This window comes from Schistocerca serialis, chromosome 3, assembly GCF_023864345.2.
Source record: "Schistocerca serialis cubense isolate TAMUIC-IGC-003099 chromosome 3, iqSchSeri2.2, whole genome shotgun sequence".
NCBI lineage: Eukaryota > Metazoa > Arthropoda > Insecta > Orthoptera > Acrididae > Schistocerca > Schistocerca serialis.
In genome coordinates this window covers 219,200,686-219,221,771 of record NC_064640.1, presented here as the reverse complement: position 1 = coordinate 219,221,771, position 21,086 = coordinate 219,200,686, and the positions used below count along the sequence as shown (strand labels likewise).

Genomic DNA, 21,086 nt, shown 5'->3' with positions numbered 1-21,086 from the left:
ATGTAGTCTTGCTGAATGACCTGCCATGCAGTGTCCACCTGGTGTCTCAGCTCAGTTCAGACTTGCAGACCGCGCAAGATGACGTTCCATTCAGTCCTAAACACGCTCATTGGGGTACAGATCTGGGGATCGTGTTGGCCAGGGTAGTTGACGTACACCTTGGAGACCAAATTGGATGGCACGGATACATGTGGAAGTGCATAGTCGTGTTGTAAAAGCACATCAAATTGTTGGTGCACTAACGGTAGCACGATTGGTTCAATGACGTTTTGAGTGTACTGCGCACTGTTCATTGTTCCCTCTACGAGGGGCGTTTGAAAAGTCCGTGCAAAAACAAAAACTACATATGTGTTTGGGGTAAGCCCTTTTTATATTTCGACATAGTCTCCTTTTAGACTCACACACTTCGTCCAACGCTTTTCTAATTCGTTGATCCCTTCCGAATAATAAGAATTGTCCAAGTCTGCAAAATAGCTATTAGTTGCTGCAATTACCTCCTCGTTTGAATAAAATCTTTGTCTCACCAGCAATTTCTTCAAATTGGGGAACAAATAGTAGTCCGAGGGAGCCAAGTCTGGAGAATAGGGGGGATGTGAAACGAGTTGGAATCCTGTTTCCATTAATTTTGGGCCCACAACTGCTAAGGTGTGTGCTGGTGCATTGTCGTGATGGAAAATGACTTTTTTACGGTCCAATCGCCGGCGTTTTTCTTGCAGCTTGGTTTTCAAACGGTCCAATAACGATGAATGATATGCACCTGTAACAGTTTTACCCTTTTCCAGATTGTCGATGAGGATTATCCCTTGCGAATCCCAAAAGACAGTTGCTGTAACCTTTCCGGCCGAAGGAATGGCCTTCACCTTTTTTGATGCACATTCTCCCTTGGTAACCCATTGTTTAGATTGTTCTTCGGTCTCAGGAGTATAGTAATGTATCCATGTTTTATCCACAGTGACGAAACGGCGCTTAAAGACCTGCGGATTCTTCCTGAACAGCTGCAAACCATCCTTGCAGCACTTCACATGATTCCGTTTTTGGTCAAGCGTGAGCAATTGTGGAACCTACCTTGCGGATAGCTTTCTCATATCCAAATGTTTATGCAAAATATTATGTACCCCTTCATTCGAGATGCCCACAGCACCTCACGCGCCTTAACTCATCTGTCATCCATCACCATATCATGGATTTTATCAATGATTTCTGGAGTCGTAACCTCCACAGGGCGCCCAGAACGTTCAGCAGCGGTTGTGCCCATATGGCCACTCCGAAAATTTTGAAACCACTTATAAACTGCTCTAATCGAAGGTGCGGAGTCACCGTAATGTTTATCAAGCTTCTCTTTAGTCTCCTGATGCGTTTTGCCTTTCATAAAGTAATGTTTAATCACCACACGAAATTCTTTTTCGTCCATTTTTTGGCAATCACTCGACTTCCTTGATTCACACGAATCCCAAACACAAAGAGATAGACCAATATGGCTGAAACGTGGTGTGAGTTCTTTCCAAAGATGCTACTAACTAAATATGACCTCGATACGTGCCGGTGGTGCCATCTCTCGGACTTTGCATGGACTTTTCAAACGCCCCTCCAATGATCACCAGAGAACAGCCATTGTAAGATGTGCTGTCCGGACCCAGGCTTACGGGCATGTGCACCTTCTTCTGAGCACTGACGACAACGTCGATGCACTGTGGAGATCTCTCGCCCCATGTATAGCGCAACTCTGCACTACGACCACCCACCCCTGCAGACACACTATACTCCCTCTCTCAAACTCCATCAACTTCACAAACGGTTCACGTCCACTCTGTCATGGCATTCTAACAATGTTGCAGACACAGATAGAGTACCGTATGTCACGGCAAACTGGCTCTGTAGATGAACAACTGTTGCGAAACTTGCAACATCCCGTTGCTGATAACGTGGCTCCTGTGGATTTGATCATCACATTAACTGCCCTCTCTTAGCGCCCTGTGCAAGTATAGTATGCGTTAGTCATGTGTGTCAAGTTTTTTTTTTTATTTTTCATTTTTCGGTAGTGTATAAGCACTTCTACCTTTTTTTTGCGGAAGATCATTACCCACTTATCCGTTGGATCCATGCTCGGCCGCACAACCTAAATAACGTGAGCAAGGAACCTGAATTAGATACCACAAGCAAAAAAGAAGCAACAATTACAGGTGCATAATACAGGGTGTCCCAAAAAGAATGACCCGATTTTAAACAGAATTATTTATTAGGAAGAAGGGCTTAACACCAAGAAATTGCATATTAAATTACTCAGAAAAGACAAAAGTTTCTAAAAATCCATTGTAAATGTTCAAAATGTTCTCTATTGGCAGCACGGATGACATCTAGCTGATAGCCAAATTCATCCAAAAAAATGTTAAAATATGTGTGAAATCTTATGGGACTTAACTGCTAAGGTCATCAGTCCCTAAGCTTACACACTACTTAACCTAAATTATCCTAAGGACAAACACACACACCGATGCCCGAGGGAGGACTCGAACCTCCGCTCTGGCGGCACAGTACATGACTGCAGCGCCTTAGACCGCTTTTTTTATTTTTTTTAGATCTCATTTTGTTCGCTTTCGTTCGTTGTATCTGCTCGGGGCGGACGTCGTAAGACACCCGTTTTAGTTCGTTGTTGATCGGTGAACTCAGTTTTTTTTATTACAGGGGGCAGGTAACCGCTCGGCTAATGCCGCGCGGCAAAATTCATCCAAAACTGAGTGTAAGGTGTCTTCTGTCACTGAAGCTACAGCAGCTGATATTCTGATTTTTAGTTCATCAATGTCACGGGGTAATGGAGGAACCTAAACAGCTTCAGTCTGGAACCGCGTGACCGCTCCGGTCGCAGGTTCGAATCGTGCCTCGGGCATGGATGTGTGTGATGTCCTTGGGTTAGTTAGGTTTAAGTAGTTCTACGTTCTAGGGGACTGATGACCACAGATGTTAAATCCCATAGTGCTCAGAGCCATTTGAACCATTTTTAACATATCCCCATAGGAAGAAATCACATGATGTTAAGTCAGGGGACCTAGGAGGCCAAGAGTGTAAAGCCTGGTCTCGCGGTCTTGTAAGCCCTATCCAACGTTGAGGCACGTTGGCACTGAGGATGCGCTCGTAGTGACATCTAGCGGATTCTTTTCTGAAATTCTAGGCCATGCCGATTACATCTAGCGCTGTTTCAGTTACCTAGTGACATTTGTCTCAATATTATTACAAGTTAAAATCGGGTCATTCTTTTTGGGGCACCCTGTACATTCTCCATTCGTTCTACTGCAATTTTTGCTTGTATCTTCATGTAAAGTTCCTCATAATCTCCAACAGATAAGACTTCATGGGGCTGTCGTAATTTTGGGTTAACAGGACATTAAACTATAATGACTGCCCAGCCTTTGTAAATACGATAGAAGGATTTTATCATTAAATATGCAGCATTAACAGAGATTAAAAATTTATTGTCCTTTACAGTATAACGAACGCAGAAGTGTGTTTTACTATTGTTACTGCATATTACATATACCATCCCAGTGCATGAAAAGTAGCAGAGAAAGTGAAAAATCTTTAACTCGAAAATATTACCAGTAGTGTGCTTTTTTTTATAATTTGGTTTGCTTCCTCACAGGAAAGCAAGCATTATATTAACAATGCAAAAACAGTTGCCCCAGTAGTCACTTTTTGTCCGAAAGACAGCGCTATAACATTCTCACAAGGGGACCGCGTCTACTCGTCGTCACCGATTTCGTCCAAATTTATGGGATATGTAGTGCTTGACCAGAAATGAAAGTGATGGAAGTGGCGGCTCCAGACAGCCGAGAGTTTAGAAGAAATAGCATTTTTGGCGCGGATCGGGCGACTCGTGCTATTTATGTTAGTGTAGCATCCAGGCGACGGTTGGCGCAGCGGAAAAAGTACAGAACGGTCATCCGAGAGTCGCACGGCACAGTCCATAAGCGAAAGCTTTTTTATTTTTTCTTTTCAGTTTTTCTGTTACTTTCACTGAAAATAAACCATAGAATGCTCAGTATATTGTATTTATTAATATTTTCATAAAAGGCACGAAAAGGAATGGCAAAGGTCAACCTGTGATTGCAAATAAATTTCCAGGGTGAGATTGTAAGACGAACATAAGAACTTAGAAAAAAAATTAGATTCTTTGACTATTTTAAAGTTGATGGTTTACATGCGCTGGAGAGACACTCGTCGTAAAAGCAGAGGAGGCACTAATTTTCGCGGCATCTTGTACATGTTATAAACGCTGTATTTTCACCATCACATGGTTGTTTTAAAGTTTCTCTAGAAAAACGTGGTTTACACACATAAAAAGTTCTCTCTCATCGGAGATTTTAGCAGCAGACCACGCGTAACAAAGTCCTGCATGATAGTATTCCAATCCCTTCTTGGAAAAGTAACTGCATAGTCCTCGAGGACGCCGTAAGTACGACCCTTTCGTGGAAATTAATTTGGAGTCCCAAATTTTCCATTGCCTTTAATTTCATGCCTTTTATCAAAATATTAATAAATACAATATATTGATCATTATTTCGGATTGTACACAATGTAAATAATGTAAAAACTGAAAACAAATAAGAAAAAATTTCCACATAGGTACTCGAATCCACGATGCTCAGATTGCCGTTCAGCAGTCTTATCGCTATCTGGATGCTACGCTAACATAAATGGCTCATGACTTGGCCGATCCTTGTCGAGTAGGCGCGGTTCTCTTGTCAGAGCTGCTGGATTTCATTATATTCTGGCAGTAATCTGGCATTATTAAAAAAATAATTTAATATTCACTGCGCATTTGCTGGGGGACTGAATCACACTACTAAAGACACTCACAATCATTGATTCTATTTCTGTTACTTTTGGCTCGACTGGTAGTTCACATGTGGATATCAACCATTTAGATTAACAAGGCATTAAATTATATCATCCTTAAAAAAAACCATACACACACACGCACACACACACACACAGTACAGCAAAAATTAGTAGCTTTACAGTTCCTACGAGCATTATCTTTTCATGTCAAAGAACTTTATCTTGTATGACGTTGGTGTTGCCAGTAAGACTCCAGCACTGATTTAGTACCTGTTGACATTTTAAAAAGTCTATGGATGGGTGAATGACGATGGGATCCAAGAAATGCATATTCTTAGCGCACAGCTGTATAGCTATATCGAACTTTCCTTCCAAAAGTTTAGCGACAGCTTCCCTGTACGAGTGTGAGAACTCGGCTATCTTACATGCTGTTTTCTTGAAGTCGACTTTCTTCTTACAGTGCGGACAGCGGCGAACTGCAGTCAGGTTGCTTTCTATCGGCTTCTTGCACTGCGGACATTTGTAACTGAAACATACACAATGGACAATCGTCACACTAATCGTGTTGTGACGTTAAGCACAAAGTGTGTAAAAGTTACCATAGTCTGAACTGTGTTAGACAAACATTGTAATGAAATCTGTTAGGTATAAGACGCAGATGCTGATTGGGTATTTAAGGAGATGAAACAGCTAAAGTCATCAATCTCTCATTCACCATCAGAACAGAAGCAGTGCACCAATCCCGTCTGTGTATACAGTAAATTCTGTGTGCAAATGTGAGAAAGTGTTCTATATGCTTGCTTAGCATGTTTCTGAGGTGAGGGAACAAGCCCTGTATTCGCTTATTGGGATGTGGAAAACGGCCTAAAAACCCATCATCATCCATCCACGGGGTGGACTCTATCTGTGGTCGGTGTACCTCCCTGTGTCAGAAGTGGCCTCGTTAAGGGGACATTTTATGTGGAATTCATTGAAATTTGACATTTTCTTTTTTCTACTCCATAATGTAGTTTGGACTTTCCTGGACATTTTGGTATATAATACATTAAAATCAGACAATTGTGAGACCTTCAAATAATAGTTCGAATGTTGATGTGTGACTGTCAAATTTCGTGGCTACGCATATACTGGCAGAGTTGAGCAGTCATATCTTGGGAACTACACAGTCTAGAAGGCTGTGAATTGCTTTGTTTTGTGCCTACTGCTACGTCTCAGAAGTTAGCATTAAAAACAAACAAATCAGTCCTTTGTTTCTGATACTAGTTTTCGTTGAAAGTAGTGTGATTATCGGCTATTTTTGTAGTAAGCTATCTTCTATTGCTTTTTAAACGTAAATAAAATGACTAAGCGTAAAAGTAACTTAAACAAACGCAAATTTGCGGGTACTTTCTTTCATCGAATATCAACCGATGAAAAGCCATGTCATGTTTTGCGTCCATCTCCACAAAACACTTGGTGTAAATATAGGCAAGCTGAATTTACACATAAACATTCTCTTCCTTTGGCAGTAATGGAGGAAATCAAACCTATTTAGTTAGATATTTGGCAAATCCTGAGCTACTAAAGAAGTGTTTACATGGGAAGACCCAGAATGTGAATGAGTCCTTCAGTAATGTTGTGTGGTGCCGTCCGCCTAAAACTGTATTTGTTGGCCTTCTGACACTAAAGTTAGCAGTGTCTGTTGCTGTAATAACTTTCAATGGTGGGAGCTATGAAAGACTTAAGGTTGTGGAGAAGTTGGGGACAATATTTGGACAGAACACAGCTAAAAGACTGCAGGAACTGAATGAACTTTGTATATGTGAAGCAGAGGTAGCTGCTCAGCAAATGACAAAAGAAGCAAGAAAGAAAAGGAGGAGGCAAGCACTGGGCTGTTGTGACACTGATGAAGACACAGACTATGGGCCATGGCAATTCTAGTGCAGAAATGTAAGACTGTATAGGAATTTGTAATAAAAAAGTTTTAAACCTCAATATCTCTGAACTACATTTTTTACAATAGATGTCCCATTTTCTCGAAAAGTACTGATAGTAGAGACATGACATTTTCATAGCATTCCAAGTGTGAGATTCAACACGTATAGAACAAGAATTATTAAAATGTCCTGAGTTGTTTTGTTTTTATGTTCATTCATTTACAAAAATTCTGTCAAAAAATTGAGTGTTTGCAAAAAAAAAAGATAACATGCGACACAATACAATATTAGTAATAATTCTAGTTCAGTGTATCTAGAAAGGTGCATTCAATAATTATGGAAAATTATAAGTTGGTGTCTTAAAAAGTTTCCGAGAAAATGGGTCACAAAATTCGATAATTTAACATTGGCGGCTTAGGGCATACAATGTCCCATTACGACATGCGACTATGCAAGCGGGCTAGGTATAAGAGCCCTGACCGAATCTTTTTGAATGGATTCTACGAGATTATTCTTTCCAGTGAGGCATTTGGTTCACTAAAATGTTTGAAGCATGAGCTGAAACTATTCTTCAGTTTTGACAGAAAAATGTTCATTCCCTTAGAAATGTGTACCAAAAATAATAAAAATGAAGAAATCTACATGTGTATACATATTGTCGTTTATTTTGCATATCAAAGACCTACCATACAATATTTGTATCAATCTCAGACTTTCTGCAGACGATGTAGTTTCTATAATGATGGGCTACATTGGAAAAACTACACAAAAATTTAGTCTGATCTCGACAAGATTTCACAGTGGTGCAAAGTTTTAAATGTTGATAAATATAAAGTTATGCATTCTACAATATGCAAAAACTTGATATGATTACGATATCAATTATTCACAATTGGGATCAGAAATTTGAAATAAATATTTGATTGTAGCAATTTATGGAGATATGGAATGAAATATGGTAGCATTAACAGTTAACTGCTCCATCTATGGCGTGGTACTTCACACTGGAGGGAAATCTTTTACGAGGATCATTGGACAATTAAAGAGACAAATTGGTCTGCAGAAAAATGCATTTATTTTTACAAAACAATACTTTTTCTACTTTTCAACATAATCCCCTTGAACATTTATGCATCTGTTCTAATGAGCTACAAGCTTTTTTATTCCGGCTGCAAAAAACTATTTATCTTGATGTTTGAACCAATTTCCCACAAACTTTTTCACGTCCTCGTTGTCTTGGAACCTTTTCCTGCATAATGTCTCCTTCAGAGCACCAAACAAATGGAAATAACCAGGTGCTAAATCAGGACTGTAAGAGGGTGAGGCAGTAATTCCCAGACCATTTTGTCGACGGTTTCACGGGTTAGTTGAGCAATATGAGGACGTGCGTTGCCTTGCTGGAGAATCACACCTCTCCTCTGAGGCCCACAACATCTTTCTCTCATGGCTGGCTTCACCTTGTTTAGTATTGGCTGTTCATTGTACGCTGCTCTTCGAGATAATCACAAAAAACTGAACCTTCAGCAACCCAAAGAACTGTTAACATGACTTTTCCTGCTGACGCTTGGGTTTTGTATTTTTTCTTGACAAGTGAGTTGGTGTGCTTCCACTCCATGCTTTGTCTTTTTGATTCTGGCTCATAATAGTGAACCCAAGTTTCATCACAAGTTAAAATTTTGTTGAGGAAGTGCTATCCTTCTCTTTCATAACTTTCCTTTAGCTCTGTGCACACTCTCAACCTTGTTTCCTTCTGTAGCCGCGACAACTTGTTTGGGGCCCATCTTGCACATGTTTTGCGGTACTTCAGCTTGTTACAGATAGTGTATGAACTGTATCAGTACTAATGTGAACCTAATCAACTACCATTTCCACAGTCACACGTCGGTCGGCACGAATAATTTCATCAATTCGACTTTCAAGTGAGGGAGTTGTAACTGCAGCTGGTCGGCCAGAACGGTGTTCGTCAGTCACTGAGTCGCGACCATTTTTGAACTACTCTACACACCTGTAAAAATTTGCACGATTCATACAACCTTCACCATAAACTTTAGACATTCTACAGTACATATTCATGGTTTCTCGCCTTCAGCAAGTAAAAAACGAATAACAGAATGTTGTTCAACTAATGTGGACGTTTCAAGCAGACTCGCCATCTTGAAATGTATTTTTGAGGTTATGAACAAAACAATGTTCATACATCAGCTGATCAGGGCTCATCCTAGTGGACAGCTTATAGCCACATAAGTAACAAACTTGCCCTACTAACAGTTTTTCCCCAGACCAGTTTGTCGTTTTAATTATTGAATGACCCTCGTACATAAAAATTTCACAAAGAAAATCCAGATATATCTCTACGGAGAAGAACGAGACAGGAAATGGTCAAATTATTTGGCATAAAAAACAGAATTCTGATCATCGCATGGAATGCAAGAAAATTAAGAAACAAAGAACTAGAACGTAATAGGATAGTGACGAAACAAAAGACAGACATCAGGGTCACATCTAAAACAAATAATAAGTTAAAATGGATCTAAGATCTAGATGATTACATTATGATTTACAGTGGACTACCACAACATAGAAGAACACGTTGCGAAGTGGCTGCACTTGTAAATAACGAATGGAAAAACATAATAATGAGCCAAGCTTACAGTAATGAAAGAATAACTGTGAGATTTAAGTAAGTAACAAGAGTGTATATGCACCAGAAGAAGAAAGAAAATATGATACAGCTACGTTCCGTGACAAATTACAACAAACAATGAACAGAATCAACAAAACAGACCATTTTGTGATATGTGGCGGTCTGAATGTCCATGTTGGAAATTTGTCAGTACCATGCGTGATACGAATCTTTATGGATAATGGAACGAACAGCACTGGAGAAGAGCTCAGATAGTTCGCAACGTGCAGCAAGTTAAAATTAACTAATACTTTCCTCTGGAAAAATAAATAGCCATAAATGCACAATGAGCGTGAGGAAGTGGAGGTCACTCATAGATTAAATAATCACAAACGAAAAATTCTTGTCTGAGATACATGGCGTTATAGAGGATGTGACATATTTGGACCACTATCTACTAGTGTCTGTATTTATACTGCTAGCTAAATGGAGAAAGCAAATAATAATAATAATAATAAGCAAAATACCAACAGCTCAGTGAGTATACAAAATAAACTTCACCCAAGATGATAGCATAAGGACACTATATAAAAAAGATTAAATCAATATCTAGGAAAAAGTCAACTAGGAATAATGTTGATGAAGAGGGGCACAATTTAAGGAACTATATAGCAAATGCAATTAAAGGAGCAGTGTGGAAAACAAAAAAAAGAACAAAACCGAAAAAATTAAGAATATAGAATGATATATTAAAAGCAGAAAGCATACATAAAAGGGAAAAAATAAAGAATATGATAAGCTTCTGCAGAATAGCACACCTGAAGCAGGAAACCACTATCAACAGAAATTAAATTTTGGTAGACAACTTGTATAACAGGGCCATCAATAATCTTGAGACAGATTCATCTCTCACATCAAACATGATCTACGTGAAAGACAAACTGTAGCTTACTACGAAATGAGACAAATGAACTACTCAGAAAAAGTTACAGCGAACTGAATATAATTAAAGAATATGAAAGGACTGGACATCACAAAGAGTTACTGTGAAAACAGGATGATGCTGGGAACGATATGTGTTTTGATGAAGGAAATGAATGTGTAAATATTGACAATATAATAATGGATTAACTAAAAAAAATAACTAAAGAACTAAAAATAGGACAGCTGCAAGAATAGTTAGTTATTGATTAGTTATTTTCATGTTCTATGGATCATTTGCATGATAGTTCCTAATGACGTGGAATGAGTCATTTTACATATACACTACAACTTAATTTTTAAATATTGCTACATGCTGAACATTTAATTTTTTTAAAATATCTAAAAACGCGAATATTTTCTACCCACCACCTTTTACATATTACAATAATATAAATTCTTCTCCTGTGTAGAAGGAGTTATCAAGGAGAAACTTTTTTAGTTTGTTGTAAAATTTTGCTTTGTCATCTGTTAGACATTTTATATCTCTGGGTAAGTTATCAAAATTTTTTGTTTCAGCACTGTGCACCCCATTTTGTCCTAAAGACAACCTTAATGTAGAGTAATGAATCTCGTTTTTCCTTCTGGTGCTGTTGTAATTATGAACATCATTTTTCCTTTTGCACTGCAGTGGATTACTTACAACAAACTTCATGAGAGAATAAATATATTGTGAAGCAGTAGTCAGAATGTCCAACTCTTTAAACAGATGCCTATAAGATGATTGTGGACGTGCACTACATATTACGTTTTTGGGCAATGAAGACTTTCTTTCTTAAAGATGAGTTATCCCAGAACTTTATTCAATATGACATTATTGAATAAAAATATACAAAATATGTCAACTTTCGAATTTGTCTCTCCCCAAGATTTGCAATGAGTCTAAGTGCAAATGTAGCTGAACTAAGTTTTTTTAACAGTTTTAACTGTGGCAGTTCTCCAAGGAGATCAAAATGAATTTAGAAAATGACATTATCTGTACAATAGAACGCCCCAAAGAAAAACAAACAGAATTTGATCTTGGAACCCACAAAGCTTTGACAGATTTTGAAAAAACTTTCGATCGAGTTGATCAAAATAAATTATGGAGAGTAATTAATGACAGTGGCTACCAAGCACAGATCACAAGGGTAATCAACAGCTTATACCCAGAAATAGTAGTATGTACAGGAGAGAACAGAGATAAAAATCAATCGATCAAGGAGTGAGATAGAGGTGTTCCCTTCCACTCTCTCTTTTTAACCTTTATATTACTAATGTCCTTAAAAGTTTGAAACTATACAATTATCCTGAAATTACATTAGATAAACACAGTAATCTAAGTGCTTTACAGTTCGCAGATGTTAAAGCATAATACAAGGAAGTGAAAACGACATGCAGTTAGCAGTACACTAGCTAAACCAAATAAGTGCAGAACAATCTAATAATTTCACTGCATAAGACGACATTTGTGGCCCTTCAAGGTAAATACCCACTACGACCAAAAACAGTAATTAACAACAAAGTAATTGAACAAACGTCATATTTTAAATACCTGAGCTGCCACGCGAGTGATAATGATATAGATGAAATGCTGCAAAAATATCAAATAACATGTGTAAAAATAATCATAAGTATGAACTACAAAATCCGAATAGATACAAAAAAAGTTTATAAAACTACGGCGATACCATTACTGTTGTATGGAAGCGAGAGTTGGATATACAAAAAGAAAAAAGTAAATGTAAAATTCCGCTTTCTGGTCCTAGACGAGCCAACCGGTACCGACCGATCGCCGTTTCATCCTCTGCCTGTGGCATCATTGGATGAGGTAGGAAGAGGTATGTGGTCAGCACACCACTCTCCTGCTCGTTGTCGGGTTTCTTGACCTTGCAATCGCTACCAGTCGGTCGAATAGCTCCTCAGTTGGCCTCGCGAGGTTGAGTACACCCCAGTCCTCCCACCAAGGCAAAATCTCTGGCAGTGCTGGAAACTGATCCCGGGTTCCCATCGTGTCAGTCAACTGCACTGATTACTTAACTACCGCGGCGGACAAATAAAAAGAAAGATGACAACAACAGAGATGAGATTTTTGAGGAGAGTAAAGGGCTGAACAACAAGGGATTTAATAAAGAATTAAGATTGAAATTAGTTGCATGTACATGCTCTTAATGAGAACATAACAGAATGCAGGCGGAGTTCGAAACAACATGCGAATAGAGTGAAAGGTGAACGAATACCCAAGAAGACCCAGAACTACAATCCGAAACGAAGGACAGACGTATGTCGACCAAGTAAACGACGACTACAGTTATAAGAATCGAAAGACATGAATGAGAACCAGCTGTTGAGGAGGGAGTAAGACAAGGTTTGGAGCCTTTTCCTGGTGTCATGTAATCTGTACACTGAAGAAGCAGTAAATGAAAGCAAGCAGAAACTTGGAAAGGGGATCAAAGCTAAGGGAAAAGCAATCAAAATTTTGAGAAAACTTTGAGGTTTGCCGATGACATTTTAATTATGTCAGACACGGAAAAGGACTCGGAAGATGAGTTGAATGGGAGGATAATGTCTTGAAAAGGCGTTATAAGATGGAAATCAACAATAGGAGAACAGTGGAATGCAGTAGAATTAAATCAGATGAACTGAGAAATGAGATACTAAAACCAGTTAATGACTTTTGTAATTTGGGCAACAAAATAACTGACGAAGACCGAGGCAGAGAAGATATAAAGTGCAGACTGGGAATAGCAAGAAAAGCGTTCCTTCGGACAAGAAGAGAATGGAAGCTTTTGAAATGTAGTGCTACAGAAGAATGCTGAAGATTAGTTGGGTCAATCGAGTACCTAATGAAGAGGTACTGAACCGAAATGGGGAAATTAGAAATTTGTGGACTAGAAACCGTTCGGACAAGAAGAGAATAGAAGCTTTTGAAATGTGGTATTACAGAAGAATGCTGAAGATTATATGGATCGATTCAGTAACTAATAAGGACGCACTGAACTGAATTGGGAAAAAAAGAAATTTGTGGACTGTAAACTGTACAGACAAGAAGAGACTAGAACTTTTTAAATGTGATTTTATAGAAGAATGCTGAAGATTGGATGGGTCGATCGAATAACTAATAAAGAAGTACTGAACAGAACTGGGGAAAAAAGAAATTTTGTGGCAGCTAAAAGAAGGAATTGGCCGATAGGGCACGACTTCAGGCAGCAAGGAATCAGCAGTTTGGAAAGAAATGTGGGAGGGTAAAAATTGCAGAGGGAGACCAAGGCTTGGTACCGGAATGTGTGCTGACGTGAAATTTTCTGACCTGTTAAAACTGTGTGTTGGGGATTGAGACTCGAACTGGGGACCTTTACCTTTCGGGCGCAAGTATTCTGCCGAGTGAGCTACCCAAGCACGACTCACGACCCCTCCTCACAGCTTTACTTCCGCCAGTGCCTCGACTCCTGCCTACGGTAGAGCACTTGCCAGTGAAAGGCAAAAGTCCCGAGTTCGAGTCTCGGTCCGGCACACAGTTTTAACCTGCCATGAAAGTTTCAGGTACAACTTTGATGTACACAATCCATCCAAAAAGTTTCAGGACTGATTTTATTCCCGGCGTATAAGCATCGTCAGCGCAGTAACTGCACTGGCAACTTGAGCTGACAACTGTAAACAACAGATGTCCATTCGACCATTCATTTGTGAGCAGGCAGTCGTACAGCAGTAGTGTGTCAACGTTGGTCTGTCACAAATCGCAATGGAGCAACATGTCCAACTGAAGTGTTCAAGACATTCTCTAGAATGTTTTGAAGAGGAGAAAAGGGTGTGCAAAGTTTGTTCCGCACACCGTAACTTCCGAACAAAAACAGCAATGCACGGACACCCGCCAAGATTTGACTAAAGTGGAAAACACGGACAATTTTTTTCTTCAAATTATCATCGTCGGTGACGAGGCTTAGTGTTATTAATACGAACCACAAAACGACAATGTGCAGACATTCACATGAAAGGCCAACGCTTTGACGACATTCAAGCCAACGTGGGGCGGTAGTTGAACGTCTCAAAGGAGGACTTTTCTGACGGTTTCACACGGTTGCACGAAATTTCTGTCCGTTATTGTCAAGTGGTGGGAAACGATGTAGAACGTCTGAGGCATTAAAACCACCATCTTTACCCTACTATATGTTTTATTAATCCAGACTCGAAACTTTTTTGAGTGATTGGGTGTTTTACAATAGATAAGCAGAGATGTAAAAACACGAATTCGTCAAAGACGAATTGAAAAACTGGTTGAAGCCGACCTCGGGAAAGATCAGTTTAAATGCTGTAGAAATGTTGGAACACGCGAGGCAATATTGACCCTACGACTTACAAGTATCTTAAAAGATAAGTTAAGGTAAGGCAAAGTTACGTTTCTAGCATTTGTAGATTTAGAGAAAGCTTTCGACAATGTTGATTGGAATACTGTCTTTCAAATTCTGAAGGTGTCAGAGGTAAAATACAGGGAGCAAAAGGCTATTTACAGTTTGTACAAAAACCAAATGTCAGTTATAAGAGTCGAGCGGCAAGAAGGGGAAGCAGTGATTGAGAAGGGAGTGATCCATGGAGAGGAAATAAAAACTTTGAGGTTTGACGACAACATTGTAATTCTGTCAGAGACAGCAAAGGACCTGGAAGAGCTGTTGAAGGGAATGGACAGTGTCTCGAAAGGAAGATATAAGATGAACATCAACAAAGCAAAACGAGGACAATGGGACGTAGTCGAATTAAATGAGGTGATGCTGAGGGAATTAGATTATGAAATGAGACACTTAAAATAGCAGATGAGTTTTACTTTCTGGGACGCAAAACAACTGATGATGATAGAAGTAGAGAGCATATAAAATGTAGACTGGCAACAGCAAGGAAAGCGTTTCTGGAGAAGGGAAATTTGTTAACATCGAGTATACATTTAAGTGTTAGGAAGTCTTTTCTGAAAGTATTTCTATGGAGTGTAGCTATGTACGGAAGTGAAACATAGACGATAAATAGTTTGGACAAGAATATAATAGAAGCTTTCAAAAAGTGGTGCTACAGAAGAATGCTGAAGATTAGATAGGTAGATCACGTAACTAATGAGGAGGTACTGAATAGAATTGGGGAGAAGAGGAATTTGTGGCACAACTTGACTAGAAGAAGGGATCGGTTGGTAGGACATGATCTGAGGCATCAAGGGATCATCAATTTAGTAATGGAGTGAAGCGTGGAGCCGGCCGGTGTGCCTGAGCGGTTCTAGTCGCTTCAGTCTGGAAGCGCGCGACCGCTACAATCGCAGGTTCGAATCCTGCCTCGGGCATGGATGTGTGTGATGTCCTTAGGTTAGTTAGGTTTAAGTAGTTCTAAGTTCTAGGGGACTAGTGGCCTCAGATGTTAAGTCCCATAGTGCTCAGAGCCATTTGAAGCATTTGAACGTAGAGGGGTCACTTAAGTTGAGCCGACAGAGGTGTCTGTTGAACTTCCAGTGATTAATTTCAGCCGTGCTGTAACTGTCGTGAAGCTCCTCGATGTTTATGTCAAATTATACCATGGTACTCTTTGAATCATGAAAGGGTTTAACGTATAGTGATTGCCTTTGATTTTAGATGTCCTCGACCATTCCTCTTGCCAGTTCGATGACAAACGCTTTTTGAGAATGGATATTATATTTGTGAGAGGGAGTTTATCAAATTTAATAGCTTCATGTAGAGATGCTTACTTTTATAGATCTCCTTGTTCATGCAGTTAGTCGGAGATGAAGAGGTTTGCACAGGATAGAGTACCATGGAGGGCTGCATCAAACCAGTCTCTGGACTGAAGACCACAACAACGAGCAGAAAAAATGGGAAATTTGTGGTAAATTCCAATGAGATCTAACTGCTGAGATCATTGATCCCTAGGTTTACAAAGTACTTAATCTAACATAAACTAACTTCCGCCACAGACAACACACACACCTATGCCCGAGGGAAGATTCGAGCCTCCGACAGGGGAAGCCGCGCGAACCGTGCCAAGGCGCCTCACACCGCCTGGCTACACCGCTCGGCCAGCAAGCAGAGATGAAGAGGCTTGTAGAGAGCGGATTTGCGTGAAGAGCTGTATCGATCCAGTCTTCAGACTGAAGACGACAGTAGCAGCAAGAACAGTAAAAACTTCTGAAGAAAAGCGGATTGAATATAATGTAAACTACCGGCCATTACAATTGCTACACCAAGAAAAAATGCAGATGATAAAGAGGTATTCATTGGACGAATATATTATAATGGAACTGACATGTGATTACATTTTCACACAATTTGGGTGCATAGATCCTGAGAAATCAGTACCCAGAACAACCACCTCTGGCCGTAATAACGGCCTTGATACGCCTGGGCGTTGAGTCAAACAGAGCGTGGATGGCGTGTACAGGTACAGCTGCCCATGCAGCTTCAACACGATACCACAGCTCATCAAGAGTAGTGACTGGCGTATTGTGACGAGCCAGTTGCTCGACCACATTGAACAGACGTTTTCAATTGCTGAGAGATCTGGAGAATGTGCTCTCCAGCGCAGCAGCCGAACATTTTCTGTATCCAGAAAGGCCCGAACAGGACCTGCAAGACTCGGCCGTGCATTATCTTGCTGAAACGTAGGGTTTCGCAGGGATCGAATGAAGAGTAGAGCCACGGGTCGTAAGACATCTGAAATGTAACGTCCACTGTTCAAAGTGCCGTCAACGCGAACAAGAGGTGACCGAGACGTGTAACTAATGGCACCCCATACCATCACGCCGGGTGATACGCCAGTATGGCGATGACGAATACACGCTTCCAATGTACGTTCACCGTGATGTCGCCAAACACGGATGCGACCATCATGATGCTGTAAACAGAACCCGGATTCATCCGAAAAAATGACGTATTGTCATTCGTGCACCCAGGTTCGTCGTTGAGTACACCATCGCAGGCGTTCCTGTCTGTGATGCAGCGTCAAGGGTAGCCGCAGCCATGGTCTCCGAGCCGATAGTCCATGCTACTGCAAACGTCGTCGAACTGTTCGTGCAGATGGTTCTTGTCTTGCAAACATCCCCATCTGTTGACTCAGGGATCGAGACGTGGCTGCACGATCCGTTACAAATGGCTCTGAGCACTATGGGACCTAACATCTGAGGTCATCAGTCCCCTAGAACTTAGAACTACTTAAACCTAACTAACCTAAGGACATCACACACATCCATGCCCGAGGCAGGATTGGAACCTGCGACTGTAGCGGTCGCGCGGTTCCAGACTGCAGCGTCGAGAATCGCTCGGCTACCCCGGCCAGCACGATCCGTTACAGCCATGCGGATAATGCCTGTCATCTCGACTGCTAGTGATGCGAGGCTGTTGGGATCCAGCACGGCGTTCCATATTGCCCTCCTGAATCCACCGATTGCGTATTCTGCTAAGTCATTGGATCTCGACCAACGAGGTAAACCACAATCGTGATAGGCTACAATCCGACCTTTATCAAAGTCGGAAACGTGATGGTACGCATTTCTTCTCCTTACACGAGGCATCACAACAACGTTTCACCAGGCAACACCGGTCAACTGCTGTTTGCGTATGAGAAATCGGTCGGAAACTTTCCTCATGTCAGCACGTTGTAGGTGTCGCCACCGGCGCCAACCTTGTGTGAATGCACTGAGAAGCTAATTATTTGCATATCACAGCATCTTCCTCCCGTCGGTTAAATTTCGCGTCTGTAGCACGTCATCTTCGTGGTGTAGCAACTTTAATGGCCAGTAGTATAAAAAGAAGAAGAGGCGGCGGCACTGACCGCGTGGGCGGCAGCTGATGCACGAGCGGCCAGTCCTGCTCGCAGGGCGTGCAGGTGCAGGTGAAGAAGTACTGCGCGCGCAGCTGCTGCAGGCGCTCGTCGCGGTCCTCTGCCAGGAAGCTGGGCCCGTAGTTGTCGAGCAGCTCGGCGCCGCGCGTCACGGGCCGCGACGCACGCACTACGCACGCGCGGCCCGCCGTGTGGCGCGACACGTTGGGCCAGCAGGCGTGGTTGAGCAGGCTCACCGCAGGGTACACGGCGCCGCCCAGCTCCACCGGCTCGCCCTCCTGCTCACAGACAACACACGTAGACATGGGCCGAACTCGTTCATTCCCGTGAACTACTTCATTCATTTCACTCTTTGCCGTGAAGCGTTCAAATGAAGTAGTTCATTCATGAAGTGCGGAAGCCTGGCGAAGTTGCCCAGTTCGCCGCTCAGCCGCGGCTACGCTCGCTTCGCCTCGCTCGTACAATAAAGCTTCGTAATACTTCATAATTTTAGCAACAGATGGCCGAACTATGCAGTAACGTGCACGCAACGTTTTATGCTCTTACAGCGTCTGAGTTGAATAGAGCATGGTCGAAGGGGACAAAGGAAAGATAAACAGAGAAGCCTGTCACATATAAAGAAGGTATTACATTTAATCTTGCTCGACATTTTCTTATGAAGCGCCCAAAAAAGTCTTTATCTGCCAAATGAAACATTATTTGTTGTATTCATGGACTGAAAACTAGGGCTACCAACGAAATGCAGTCCAGTTTTATGTTCCTTTTAAAATTTAATGCAACATAGGAGGAGGATATTAGTGTTTAACGTCCCGTCGACAACGAGGTCATTAGAGACGGAGCGCAAGCTCGGGTGAGGGAAGGATGGGGAAGGAAATCGGCCGTGCCTTTTCAAAGGAACCATCCTGGCATTTGCCTGAAGCGATTTAGGGAAATCACGGAAAACCTAAATCAGGGTGGCCGGAGACGGAATTGAACCGTCGTCCTCCCGAATGCGAGTCCAGTGTGCTAACGACTGCGCCACCTCGCTCGGTAATGCAACATAGAATCAGTATGTTTACCACTGTCATAAAGTCTATACACCTACGTTAAGTAATTATTCAGAAGTTTTCCTTGAGATTATATTTTCGTTGAGAATAGTAACCCTCCACATTCAAAACGCAAACTCTCACATGCAGTCACTAGTACGATTTCAGGTAAAATCCCCCTTTCGGTGTTATTAACAATCCTTTTATTTTCATGTTGGCTGTGCGTGCTCACACAGCCAGCCTCTTCGTTTGTATCTTTAATATCCATTTGTCTGCAAGCGCTGCCAACGGTAGGCTACCCGCAGACGCGAAGTTTAACTGCAAAAATAGTCACGGGTAATGATGTCAGCACAGCACGAAACAACTGACGCTGCTTTCCACTGTCCCCACATCACCCCTACCCCTCGTAAACCTATCGTTCCCCACAAACACCGCGCGATTCGTCAACAGGCAGTAGAGGGAGGACTGAAGCCAAGGGAGGATGAGTGACGTAGCGCCGATGTAGTGGTAGAGGGAGAGGGGAAGAGAGTGAGTTAACTAGAAAAAAGTGTGGTGTGTGCTATCTGTGAAGAGTTTGAAGAACCAGTTCATTGAAATTCAGTGGTTAGTTCACACTTCACTGGAGTGAAGCGTTCATTTGAACGACTCATTCACGAGCTCCCCAACACTAAACACACGTCTGCTGCGGACCTCACCCGACCATATTTTGTCATACGTAACCCACAAAAATACCAATGTAGACAAAAGTTTGTGACGCAGCATTTAATGTTTGTTATTTAAAGACCCCGTAAACAACAGAACGTATTTTACAAAATCGCTGTTACCTAGCTAAGGATTTGCCAAGCAAGCCCGTGTGCGTGTGTGTGTGTGTTTTGTTTCGGGAAGGAGACCACACAGCGAGGTCATCGGTCTCATCGGATTAGGGAAGGATGGGGAAGGAAATCGGCCGTGCCCTTTCAAAGGAACTATCCCGGAGGAGGAGGAGATTAGTGTTTAACGTCCCGTCGACAACGAGGTCATTAGAGACGGAGCGCAAGCTCGGGTGAGGGAAGGATGGGGAAGGAAATCGGCCGCACCCTTTCAAAGGAACCATCCCGGAATTTGCCTGAAGCGATTTAGGGAAATCACGGAAAACCTAAATCAGGATGGCCGGAGACGGGATTGAACCGTCGTCCTCCCGAATGCGAGCAAGCCCGTACACGTTCAAACAATGTTTGTCAGTTTAACCTCAATCTGAAGCAGGCGCTGTTCGTGTGTATTTTGACAGTAGTGAGAACGGCGACAAATGGCGACAAAACAGTCCTGTCATTCAGTTTAAAGAAGAAGAAGCACTCCGTCTTCAGGCCACAAGTGGCCCATCGGGACCATCCGACCGCCGTGTCATCCTCAGCTGAGGATGCGGATAGGAGGGGCGTGTGGTAAGCACGCCGCTCTCCCGGTCGTTATGATGGTTTTCTTTGACCGGAGCCGCTACTATTCGGTCGAGTAGCTCCTCAGTTGGTATCACGAGGCTGAGTGCACCCCGAAAAAGGACAACAGCATATAGCGGCCCGGATGGTCACCCATCCAAGTGCCGGCCACGCCGGACAACGCTTAACTTCGGTGATCTGACGGGAACCGGTGTATCGACTGTGGCAAGGCAGTTGCAAAGAATGAGAAGAGGAAGAAGAAGAAGAAGAAGAAGAAGAAGAAGACGACAAGACTCTGGTCCACGCAATGGCTTAAAACGAGGATTTACACATGAATATCTGCTAAAGTAAATATTACTCTTAAGAACCCAATGATTACAGCAGCTTTTTTCAAATGAATCACAAAACTTTTTAGAACTTATCAAGCTCCCACGTCCTAAGAGCAAAATTATCTATCAAGTTCGCTCTTATCTAGCCACGGATGTGTCAAACAAGGCCTTACACGTACCTAGAA

At 41.7% G+C, this 21,086-nt stretch overlaps 1 protein-coding gene across 1 annotated transcript in view; it reads right to left on the bottom strand.

The window, feature by feature from the left end:
* Positions 1-3,446: 3,446 nt before the first annotated feature.
* The window catches only part of LOC126469951 (SET and MYND domain-containing protein 4-like), a 201,311-nt gene continuing 183,671 nt past the window's right edge, over positions 3,447-21,086 (bottom strand). The window contains exons 8-9 of the mRNA XM_050097361.1: positions 18,130-18,416; positions 3,447-5,359 (exon numbers count right to left, since the gene is read on the bottom strand). Of these exons, the coding sequence (XP_049953318.1) occupies positions 5,041-5,359; positions 18,130-18,416 (606 nt within the window). The 3' untranslated portion in view covers positions 3,447-5,040. The remainder of the gene's footprint in view (positions 5,360-18,129; positions 18,417-21,086) is intronic.